Source organism: Poecilia formosa, unplaced genomic scaffold (assembly GCF_000485575.1).
Source record: "Poecilia formosa unplaced genomic scaffold, Poecilia_formosa-5.1.2 Scaffold36, whole genome shotgun sequence".
In the NCBI taxonomy this organism is placed as follows: Eukaryota; Metazoa; Chordata; class Actinopteri; order Cyprinodontiformes; family Poeciliidae; genus Poecilia; species Poecilia formosa.
Genome location: NW_006799975.1, coordinates 2,246,594 through 2,259,289, shown reverse-complemented (window position 1 = coordinate 2,259,289; position 12,696 = coordinate 2,246,594). Strand labels below are relative to the sequence as shown.

At 39.9% G+C, this 12,696-nt stretch overlaps 1 protein-coding gene across 4 annotated transcripts in view; it reads left to right on the top strand.

The window, feature by feature from the left end:
* Window positions 1-12,696, top strand: part of vps13b (vacuolar protein sorting 13 homolog B) — a 333,331-nt gene that overhangs the window by 290,101 nt on the left and 30,534 nt on the right. For all 4 annotated transcript variants that reach the window (XM_016670633.1, XM_007550475.2, XM_016670636.1 and 1 more), the window contains exons 47-50: window positions 7,703-7,858; window positions 9,358-9,627; window positions 11,314-11,397; window positions 12,356-12,531. In XM_016670633.1, the coding sequence (XP_016526119.1) occupies window positions 7,703-7,858; window positions 9,358-9,627; window positions 11,314-11,397; window positions 12,356-12,531 (686 nt within the window). The remainder of the gene's footprint in view (window positions 1-7,702; window positions 7,859-9,357; window positions 9,628-11,313; window positions 11,398-12,355; window positions 12,532-12,696) is intronic.

Below are 12,696 nucleotides of genomic sequence, written 5' to 3'. Positions count from 1 at the left end.
CCTCTGCTTCACATCTCTGTTCTTTTCATCTGCGCCTGTGTAACATTAAATAAGATTGGCAGTACAGAGACTCCTCAAACTATTTTTAAGCTGTCAGTGTTTGACACTGAACTCACATGATTTTAATAAACCATCAAAGATGTGTCTGAACTGTTTGGGCTTTTTTTTTTTACTTTTTTTTTGGGTGGGGGGGACTTGTGAGCAATGCTACTGGTGTTGTTTATACCTCCACATGTCCGTAAATCTCAAGACTCCTATTATTGTTTGAATGAAATAGAAAGAATAAACGGTAGTAATGGATAAACAACCGATGACCACGGCAGCTTTGCGCCATCTGCGCAGCATCCAGGATGGCTGATTACATTCTCACAGCGGACAGACGCATAATTTGTGTTTTTGTGTACTGCAGCACATTCCTGCCTGAGGACAATAGATGGATAGCGGTTACAAGAGGCAGGACTGACTCAGTCTGTCTGCAGGAGCCCATGGGTTGGAAGCATAAATCCCCCGTGTCTCTCACTGCGTCTGTGTTTAATGTAACACTCATTATTAAAGCTGAAATATGAGCTATTCCCAGTAAAAGCTAAAATGACCTTCTGTTCACCAGGAAGTTAACAGTCATTGCTTAACTTATGACCGATATCCCTACTGTCTTTTACAGGGAAATCTGTTAGTAATAACTTTCTACAGGGATCAGATCAAGCAATGAGTAAAGGCAGCAGGAGTGACATCGTCCACATGATGTGCGTGGTTGACTCAGTCCATGCGACTCAGAACTGAGGTGCGGTTGATGTTTCTCTGAAATTAACACCATTTCTTAATGTTCACAGTCTCATGTTTGGGTTGGGTCTCCATGACAATCGCAAATCTCGGGTTTTGGGGTTTCAGAGAGTTCATATGGTACTCATTTGATGTTTTAGACCATTTATTGCTCCAATGTGATTTTTTTTGTGGAACTTAATTTAATCAATCTGTCCATCAGATATTTTGTTTGTTAGGCAGGTGTTCTCTGTTACTTTCAGATTAGTCACAAGTTTTGTGCAGTGTTTGATTTAGAAACGGACGTCAAGGCTTTACCACGGCAAAGCGCTCAGAAATACTTGTAGACTCTAAAGTACATAACCATAAATGATGCTGGTAAAATGCATAAAATGCTACGTTAGTACAGTCATATATATTACATGTAATGCACGTCATATGTTGGCAGTCAGGTGTATGTTGAGGTGGGCCAAAAAAACTGTGGTGCCGGAACAAATTGGGTTAGGAATCTATTTCTATATTTCTATACAACAGGGATTGAATTATAATATGTACAGATGGAATATATTTTACAGTTTCTAATTGTTCCATGAGTGGACGTTTTAGCAAATGTATCCTGATACCAAACTGTGCAGCGTGTCAAACCTTAAAAATGCCAAAGAAAAAAAGAAAACCAAGAGCTGCATTTTAAACTCGGTACATGACATGAAAACGCTGGTTAAGTGTTGGGGGTCCAGCTTAGGGGACTTTCATAAAATCAGATACTAGCAAATATTAATACACCAATGTAGCCGGTCAGATTTTGACAGCATGAAACATCAAAATGTTTCATATGTTTTCCATTGTGTAAAAAATACTGGTGGGGTGCAATTAGACAAAGATGTTGTAATTATGAATGACTCTTATTCCCTTTTTTTTAATCCAATACTGATATTTGACACAATACACAAACTTTTTCAGTTTCAATAAATTTTGGTTAATGGCTGATTCAATAAAATTGTAAAAAATTGGATTATGACAACACATGATCATTTAATGGCAGCTGGAATTTTGTGCCTTTGCTTTCATGCAGTGATTCTGCCAAGTAGCAATGCACCCATATAGAAAGTCATTATTATTATTAATATAGCTTTTGGTGTATTACCAGTGTGTATGGATATACATACATGTATAGACACACACTTTCTACACCATTAAAAAAAATAAACACACTGCTGACATTGCTTCTCTCCTTCAATTAAAGCAGAGAAGAAGAAAATGAAGGAAGAAGGAAAAACGATATTAGAAATTGATTTGCATACATTTTGAATGGAACAGGATTTGTCTCTTTTAGATCCATATTCAGAAGCCTCTCTCTGTCACTCTTTACAGTTGCTACATTTTAGTTGAAATTGGACTTTGGGAATCCTCCACACATAATTGCATTTTCCTTGACACCTCATACATCCATCTGAACCAAAAGTCAAAGTAAAACCAGAAAATGTTCTGCTGGCATTGCAACACTAACACATGTTCACTTGTTTTTCTTTTTCTTAACCTCATCAGAACATCTCAGTCCATCACCGATATTCTCCGGTTTTAGATTTTAAGCGCCGGACCATTCTGTAACGTTTACTCTTAAAGTTGTGTTCATCGTGTTCCTGTTATCCGGCGCTGCTTGTTCACATAACCTGGTAATGGATCTTGCGCACTAAATTCGGCACCGGCTCTGCTGTACTCTATAAATCTGTTTATTGGTATTGTATGCTCTGTGCAACAGCGGCTTAGCGAAGTGCAGGAGGAAGCAGCCGGTCAGCCTGGAAAGCGAGCTGCTCTGCATGCTCCACTCTACTCTCTGAATCATAGGCTCTGATCATAATTTTTTCCCAATATTTTTATTTTGTCTCTTCCCCTGTGTCTCACTACAAATTCAGTTCTGTTGCCAGTTTTAACACAAGAAAAAAAAATCACAGATCTCAGATGTCACCGGTATTTACTTTATTCAGAGACACAGAGCACGCTGCCCTCTGTGTTGCTTTCAGTTTAGCTGAAGTTCACCACACAGCCCCACTGTAGGTACACCAAACATTGTTTATGAAGTGCAAGCTCCCCGCTAAGGTTCAAACGGACCTTAAAGGGCACACTACATACCTCACCGATCATTATGCGCTGCATTCACTTACACTGGGACATCTGATGTTTACTCATTTAAACGCTTATTTAGGTGGTACACGGGCTTACGTTCTACATTGCTATGAAAAAACTCATTTTAACTTTATTTAATATCGCAGCAAAGTTAGCAACAGTGTCGTCCCTCGTCCTGATCACACTCCTGCGCTCATCCCCACATTTGGCAATTCCCTCAGTGTCCCTCAGAAGTTCTTCCAAATTTGTCCAAGGGGGCGGAGTTATGATTTTATATCAGGTTTACTCACTTAACCCCACCCCTGAGAAAGTTTGAAAAACCTCAGCAAAGTGGGCGGAGCCGAGAGACACTGAAAGGCATAGCCGAGTGTGGGCAAGGAAAGCAAGACCGCGGTCAGGAGGAAAGAAAATCTGCAAGAGCTGTGACATGATTTTCCACCCGAACGCAGGGTTGAGTGACAAAAAGCCGTGTCGTTTTACACAGACAAGAGAATCTAACAGCATTAGTACAGTTCAACAGGAGTCCAGGTGTGAGATGGTGCTTGGCAAAATAAAAATATCCAATTTCATGAAGAAGCACAAAGATAGAACCTTAAATGACCTATTTAGACAGTTTATCAGCACAAAAAAGTTAATTTACTGTTTAGTTCCACTTTAGTCGTATTTATCTTGCGGCAGACCAAGATAAATACAGTAAACGAGGTAAAAAACATGTCCAAAAGCTCAGTGTCAGAGAGCTGCAACAAATGATGGCATTTTAAGATTACTCAGTATCCAAAACAATAGGATGCTGTTTACATGTCAACCACTTTTTTTTGTTTTTGGTGGAGGCCGGGAAAAAAAAAAAATTTTTTCTGTGTCCATCATCGAAAATGTAAGCATGCGAAGTTTGCTTAATTCCACAAGGATTTCACCTGGAACTATGTGCTTCTGGCCAGATGATATAAAGATGATGTTTGGCAACAAACACGTGAAACAAAAAGATGAATATATGGAAAAACACATCACGACCCTTTCGGTGTGGTGGAGGCTCCGTGGTGCCGTTGCCATGTTTTTCTTCCAAAGGTCCTGGGAATCTTATTAGAGCACATGACATCATGAACACTTTGAAATAGCAAAAAGACACGTTAAATAAAAATCTTGTGGACTCTGCCATAAAACCCGAAATTGTTTGTGACTGAAATGTTTGACACAAGCCTTCCTACACGGACATCGCAGTCCTCTGACATAAATCCACCTTACCTTTGGGGAGAGTTGAAAAGAGCGGCTGTCGAAAGTATTGAAAAAGCACTGAACGGGTAAATTTGTACCAAAAACAAATTATTTCCTAATGCAACCCCCCCCACCCCCCTCTGCCGGTGCCGCGGCCTAATAAATATGTTCTCAATTTAAAGGGATTGTTTAAACATGTCAGTGTGATATTATGCTGCCACAGTAAAAAATGGGTTTATTTTAAGACTTAAGCTTCACCAAGGATGCCAGTAGGTGTAAAGTACACTATTATTTTGGCAATTAAATAACATTTTCTAATGTGTGTTGAGTGAGTAAAATAACTTAGACTGTATTTGCCTACAGAGAATGTTCTCTTTAGGGGGAATGGGAAAAACAAAACAAAAAAAAAAACATCTCTCCTGAAAGTAGCAGCCCTGAAACTTAATGTCCACCACAAATCAACCTTATCGCAATCTTTCTCCTGGGATTAAAGGGATATGAAGAAAGATGGAAGTTTTTATTTCACACTCAATAGAAAACCTGGGAAAATATTGTAAGAGATATGCTTTTAGTTGGTTTTGGAAGCCAAGTGTGTACCGCAGGCCAGCTGCTGCGGGTGAGTGTAGGAGTCTTCGAAATATTTCTAAGCAGAGGAGATTAGAATTCAACTAGCATTGGATGTTACGACTGTGGAGCTAAAATGGTTTTTAAATGATTAATAAAAAACACAACATTGTACAGAGTGTGTATCAGTATTTTTACAATGTTTTTGTTTCACATCAGTCTTACACCATAGTTTGTGTTTGGAAGAAAAAACAAGATCATTTAAACGTATTTTAATCAGTTTCTCCCTTTTCTCATTCCATACTTTAAAATCTATACAACATGGGTGTGCTGTGGTGGCGCAGGGGTTAAGCACAACCCACATATGGAGGCTTTAGTCCTCAACGCGGCTGTCACAGGTTCAATTCCTGACCTGGTGACCCTTGCCACATGTTTTCCCCCTTCTTTCATTACCCATTTTCCTGTCAATTCACTATTAAATAAAGGTCACTAGAGTCAATAAAACCTTTAAAAACAATCCATACAACCTAAAGCCAAAGTACAAATATAAACCAGCTTAAAAAAACTGTTTAAAAAGGAGCTTATTGGGAAATATGTTGTATAAGGTGAGTGTTTCAAAGACCAAAAATGTCATTGATTATGTTAAAAATGTATTAATAATTAGACATTCAATGTGAGATGTAAGTGTCATGTAATGTGGAAATAATTTAAGTTTATCTGGTGTATAGAGATTTAAATGTTTATAAGTTAATGGGTATTAGAGAGTCTTGCTTCTACCTGCTTCTTTTTGAACAAATCATGTAAAATTGTATGTCAATTGGGCATGATAATTAGTTTTAATTTAATTTTTTTTTCTTTTTATTTTTGTCTGTTCGAAATGAATAAATAAAATGAAGTTACATGGACTACAATTAAATCGCTGCATTTCATCAACAGAAGTAATTCAGTAACTATTTATGTGACATCAATTAATGAATTCTTCAAAATATCCTTCTTTTTCTGAATGAATAATAAAGTGTGAGGCTGGGCCTAAAGAATGTGCATACATATGGCTGACTGGTTTTCTCTGTGTACGTCACAAAGAGCCAAAACAGCTTCTTATTTTTCATTCTTGTTGTCCTACGTGTTCAGTTCATCTGTGTCACCGCTGCTTTTTCTTCCACTGCCTGAGTCAGGGCAGAATTAGCCGAATTAAAACAAAAGCGGCAGTCGCTGTTTGAAGTGTGAGCAGCGACGTTATTATGACTTCTCCCTTAAAGGTCAAGTTGAGCCACAGGCACGATAGAGTCTGCAGAGGCTCGGGGAGGAAGGTGAAGGGGGGTTTGAGAAGTGTTGAAATAACAAATCTGTTCTCACAGATGGCGCTCCGGCTACGCTGGGATCTCCACTGGATCTGCCTGCTCCACATTTAAAACAAACTTTACACTGTAATGCTGAGGTGAAGTCAATACCCTTTAATCCGATTTTCATCCCAAAGGGGAAACAGGACAGGTTCCTTCTCGTTGGCGTCAAACCGTTGGCCAAGAAACTTGGAACAAAACAGCAGAAAATCCCACGTTACAGTTTTTTTTTTTAAACTTTCCCTTTAGCCGTCATAATCCGAACCGGTCGTGGTTGTGAGGCCGCTGTTGGCGGAGGGAGCTGAGGGTTGCCCCACCCTTGGGCTTAACCTTAACCTGCACCACCTGGCTGTTTACACTCCTCTGCCACTTGCTCCACGAATGCATCCTGTGAGAAATTGAAGTCATTCCTACACAGCCAACACTGACGGAGAGCGATCCTGCAGAAAGCCAGTGCCGGCTTTGATTAAGAATGTTATTGTAAAGAAATCTGTCTTCAAACAGAGAGGAAAGGCTGCAGTGGAGAGAAACATAGAAGGTCCTGACCAAGGTCCTAACATGCTCTTTCACCTCCAGGGTAATTTGTTTTTCTTAAAGCAGATTGGCTAAATGTTCGCCACATTGAAGCAATGACCTGAAGTGTAAATGTTCAGAACAGTTTTTCTTTTTTTTCTTCTGTTTTGATCTGGTCGCTAACTTTCTGTTAGCTTATTGAGCCTGTAAACCCCCGTCATCTCTGCTTGTCTTTTTAAATTCATTGGTATTCTTTGTCTTTCTCCTGGTCTGTCCACCTCTATTTTTTTTCTTAGGTTTGACATTGTCTTGGCAGAAGGGCTGACAGAAAAAGTTCATTGAGGTTAAAGGTCAGGCGCAGGGCCTCAGGAGGGAACGGCGCTTCAGATCTCCCTGCATATTTATGATTCTGCTCCTGTATTATTACCATAATCTTATGACAACATTCACATTGTTTGACAAATGAGAGTTTTTGTCTTGTGGTGTTTAGTGAGCTGTGGTGAAAAGTGGATAGATGCTCTCTGATTGACCTCGGCATAGCAGAGGTGTGATGGATTGCTGACCAGTTCCTTTGCCTTTTTGCACTTTGTGTTTACAGAAAAAAAAAGTCTGCAGAAATGTGCAGCTGAAACTCTTGCAACATGGATATTGTGCAACAGAAAGTGCAATTAAAACAGTGGTCTTCATCCAGTACAGATGTCTTGCAGCTTTGCTCAATTTGATCCCCGTTTGCCATCTTGAGACCCACAATACAAGGAGTTTTATGGAAAATGGTTGGCATTTCGTCACCACTCCACACTGGTTTGTGATGTGAAAAAGACAGGAAAGCATCTGTTTATTGCTGTCATTTTGTGGCTGCGTGTTTACACCCAGCCACACACATTGATGGCCTCCACAGAGCAGCGATGGGTATCTAGCCGAAATGACGGAGAAGAAGTGCCTCTGATTTAAAATAGCCTCCACATCCAGGCGCACAAACACAGATGATGATGTTCCACCCCGGCTGGTTTCCACCAGCTGCTTTAATGTGTGCAACCTTCTGTTTCTGCCGCCGCCGACCGCAGCGAGCCTACCCGCACAAAAATGATGCAAACAAAGACTCGTTTTTATTTTATTTTTTGTGTCTTTTGAGAAAAACTAATGTGTGTTTTCTGGTTGCCTTGGTTTTTTTGGGCTTGTATTTTTTCTAGCTGTTGCACATCTGCATCGAGGGCTGGGGCAACTGGCGCTGGTCTGAGCCATTCAGCGTGGACAACGTCGGGATGCTGCTCCGGACCATTCAGTACAAAGGACGCACTGCCTCCCTCATCATCAAGGTGCTGCAGCTCAACGGCGTCCAGAAGCAGGTACTCTTTACTCCCATTTACCATCCTCCCCCCCATAAAAAAACTTAAATAAAGCATTTGCAGCACAAGCATGCCGTAAGTTTACATCAAAGTTTGAAAACATCAAGAACATAGATGTCAGATCCCAGCGCCAAACCACGGAGGAAAATCTCTGAAATAAAGAGCAACAACATGTTTGTAGGATTATGCAGAGAGCCTGGCGTCTGTCCAAGTCCCCTCGTCAGGATTAGCCACTTTAAACCCGCCCTCTGTTTGCGTCCCGTGATTTAGTAGTTGCTTAGCTAACAACTGAATGTTTTCTGTTTTTGTCAATTTGTTGTCATCTGTTTTGCAGTAATAAAATGTGTCCCATCAATCCCCACAGAGGATCACAGGGGAATCAAAAGCCAGATCACAGAGCAGCCAGCCGCCTGCTACAAAGCAGGGCTGAATCATGTCTGAGTTTTTCCTGCACACATGCAGGAGAAAGTCATGAAAACGCAGAGATGCCGTAGTCGTGTTCATAGTAGTGACAGTTTGTTATGTGAATGCTGTAAAGTGTCAAACATCTCCCACTCTTCCTGGAGATGAAGCAGACTTTTCCGTTCGCACTCATTTTCCTTCACAGTCCTTATCTTTGAATAAATCTGATCCCTTCAGCCGCAACCAGACGCCAACATATAACCAACCCCGCAGCGCTACAGCAGTAGCTTTGACAGATAAAGTAAATAACTACATGCGTGAGAATTGGTCAGCTTATATTTTCTTCTGATTATAATGTTTGGTCTGTGTAGTGTCGCAAACTGCAGTTGTCTCAGTGAGAGAGCTGCCACTGATTTTAGCTCATTCTGATTGGTCTATAAGACTGCAATATAAAAAAATATACAGCATATAAAAGGGCTGCCACTAACGATAATTTTGTTATCGATTAATCAGACAGTCGGTGATTAACTGATTAGTTGGACAAAAACAAGTAAACATTCTGCAGATTTTTCATACTAGCCTTTTTTTATACAATGTCAGAAATGCATGAAAAGATGTAATAAACCCCTCAATTTTCTTTTAAAATAAACAAATTACATTTAATTGTCTAAAATGCAACGACACAGCTTGATCATTTGTAGCGAATGTTGCTTAATAAAAGATTTTTTTTTTTTTTTCCATCAAACTTTAACCGGTTGAAACTAAAACTATGCCACTTGAGTTTTGGATAAAACATATTTGCAGACAAAGCTTTTTTTATGTTAAATGCATTATGCATATATTTTTGTACAGTTTTGGCTTAGTTATTGCTCTGACTGTGTTGTTCTTTCAGCAAATGGCCTTTTTTTACTCCAGTTAACGATTAATTCTTTGCTAAATTAATTGATGATAATTTCGATAATCCATTCATCAGGATTAATCCAATAAACCGTTTCAGCCCCGATATGTGATCTACATGTCTTTACTTATAAGATGTATAATTTTACAACATGGGTTCTGTTGTTAAGGCCAAGTGTGTCTTTTAACTTTTCTTGCAGATAATAATCTGCGGACGGCAGGTGATGTGCAGCTACCTGACGCAGGACATCGAGCTGCGAGTTGTTCAGCACTACGTGGGAGCCAATGGTCAGACAGTGGTCAGAGAGCACTGTGACTGCCTGGAAGCAGGGGCTAAACTTCCCTCCTACGTGCTGGAAGACGCAGAGATGACCGAGCTCTGCATGAGAGCGCGCGGAGACGAAGACTGGTCACAGGACGTAGAGCTGGAGCGGAGGGAGAAGGGCAGCAGCAGCAGCTCTGTTGTTCAGGTAGATCTACACTAAATGACTCGGATCCATGGGATTCTGATGTAACTGAAATATCTGGCTGTTTTGTGGAGTTAGAGGCAACACTTGCTTCCATTAGAGTTCTTTTCTTAGATGGACTAATTGGTTTATTCTGAACGATGGAAAAGTGCCATTGTACCGACTGCAGCCAATGCTTTGCGCTCATAATATCCAAATGTGGTAGCCAGACACAAAAAAGCATACATACAAACACTGCACACACCAAGGCTAGCTCTCTGTCCACACGCATGTTTGGAGCTGGTGGACTGGACCACCAACTGTGGCCGGATCCTCCTCTTCTGGGTGGCCGGAGTTGCTGAGCTTCCATGTTGCTGCTCACTGTTAGGAAACAGATTGAGATCTTCCCCTCAGATAGGCTTACAAAGGCCCTCCGGCCCATAACCTGACCATGTTGAGAGGTAGAAAACACAGTTTATGCTCTCTCATAACAACACTAACCATAGACAGGAAACACTAGCTGATATGTGGGCACACAGAAAGGTTTTGAAGGCACTTTCGCACCGCTGGATCAACCCCAGCTCCAGCTCCGCTCTCCCTGCTCTTTACTTTTCCTGTGTGATTTCTCCTTTAACTTTTCCTTTTCTGTTTTTTTTTTTTTTGAATTAGGAATATAAAGTTAAAAGCTTTTCCAGCTTCTAAATGTAGGTCTGAACATCTCTGACTGAAATTATCAAAGACTAGAGATAAATCCAGATTAGAAGATGGTTCCATTAATCAATCCCACACTCTGACCGACTCATCCATCTTTTAATTAACACTTTTTACCTGTTGCATCAGGCTTGTCCACCTGTCTCACCCTCTTATGCCAGCATTTGTGTTTTTTCTCATTTTTCTCATTTGTCTGACCGTGTTTTTCATCGCCTCTGAGGTAATGTCTTTCCTTTGCCTCTCGTTCATCTCCTCTTTTTGCATCTTTCCTGCCGCTGTCCTGTAGTTCTAACAAAGCACAAAAGGTTATCATGATCTTATTTGGTTGTTTTTCACCAGATCCGGTCTATATATCTGTTTGCCAAAGTTTCACCCCCTCAACCCAACAAGGCAGTTATGCAAAGCCTCGTATATTAAGCCTGAAAGCTCTCTGCTCTCTGCGCTCCGCTGTGCTGTCCCCGGCACTAAATGAAGTCCCCTGTCTGTCATAAATTGGACCACTTGTAATGCATCTTGGCATCTCAGTGCTTTAATGAGAAGTAAGTGGGACAAAGACCAGTGAGACTTGAAGAGCCCTCAGCTTTTTGTCGGGTACATTCTCAGCTTTTAAATCTTGTTGGACTTATACTGCCTCTAATACCCCTTTATCTGGCACTAGCAGTTGTCTGTCGCCTCAGCCTGTATATCGCATTAGGGAGGCTCAATGTTTTACAACTGAAGGAAGCCAAGAAACAATGGTTCTAAGGACAAAACATCATAATGCAATACTGATGGAGGACTATAAACATGGAGGCGACTAATGCATCTATTTCCATGCAGAAACAATAAGAAACATGTTGATCTTTAGTCCCTGTGATTAGTCTGAACTTGTTGCAGCTATGGTAATACATTAGAGGTATCACACATACTAGATCTTTCCAGTGGCAGCGGGGCTGGTTTAAATTATGCCTTGTAATAAGAAAGGACTTTAATTATAAGAACAGATCTGTGCTCTTTTAGGTGGCCTGTTCCAGCGGCTCGTTGCTTTACGTCTGGTGTACTCTGATTGCCGTTGAGCCGGACTCACACATGCAGCAGAGACTGGTACGTAGTGCACAGCATCACACTCTTTCATGTTTGTATTTGAATTTGTTAGTATTTAATACTTTGGATGGAGTAGCTTGTCAACATATAAGCAATTTCACCCTGAGGATCAATAATGTATATTCTATTCTAGTCAAGCCTTTGTACCACATTGTGACACAAATTTAAAATTTAGTCTGACATTCTATTAATTTGTGTTTCAGTCAAACATTTGATTTGTGCTCTACTGCCATAACTGCAAACAATTAATTTGACTTTAACAAATGTTGGAAAAAAATCAACATTTGTAAAACAATTTACATATTGTAAAATATCTTTTACAATATGTAAAAGATATTTTAAAAAATATAGTGTATGTGTGTATATAAATATTATGTTTTGTTTTAATAAAAGGCATAAGAAATTGTGAGATCCAACATACCATGTGTCTAAGAATTTCACTTTCACGTATGATACGATACGATATGATACAATATGATATGTTGGGCCGCGCTTGACACTAAATGGATATTATTTTAACTCATACCATGCATTTTGCAGTGATATAATTGTTGTTAGATCTGTATATTTTGTTTTTTGCAATGGTTTGTCAGGGTTTTTTGTCTCTCTTTCTGCAGGTGTAGAAGCAGATTTCTAGGGTGTTGTATTTTCTATGCTCTTCTTTACTCTTCTTCTTTCCTCTGAAACCGTTCCCCCACCTTTCCTTCCTCCTTTCTTTTATGACTCCATGTCTATTACATTTGAAAAAAATCCAAAGCACTTCCCTATAAATTTTTATAATCAGTGGAGTATTATAGTGAAAGCCTCCCCTTGACACTCAGACAGCAATTGTGAGAGCTACTCTGCCGGACAGGACGCCTTAAGAATAATAATTTTGTCTTCTCAACTGATCAGCTCCTCTTTTTAGCTTAAATTTGCACAGTGATGCTTTCATTTTTCCAAAACTCTCTTCTTTCAGGTGATTTTTAGTCCACTTTTTGTCATGAGGAGCCACTTGCCAGAGCCACTAGTTGTCCACATAGAGAAAAGGAGTCTGGGACTGAAAGAAACTCAGCTAATCCATGGACAAGGCCACCAGGAACCCCTTTTAAACACCGAGGCAGAACTTACCCACCACCTCATTTTCCAGGCCAGGTAATTAAAATCAGATTTAATACTATTGCACAAAACATTTGAGTGAAAAGTCTGTTTAATGGTTATTATGGTTGTCAAATACTTACTAATCCAAAACTTATATTGTTTCAACTATTTTATGCCTAAAGAATATCATAGGAGTTTAAAATTTTGTAACTATCTTGC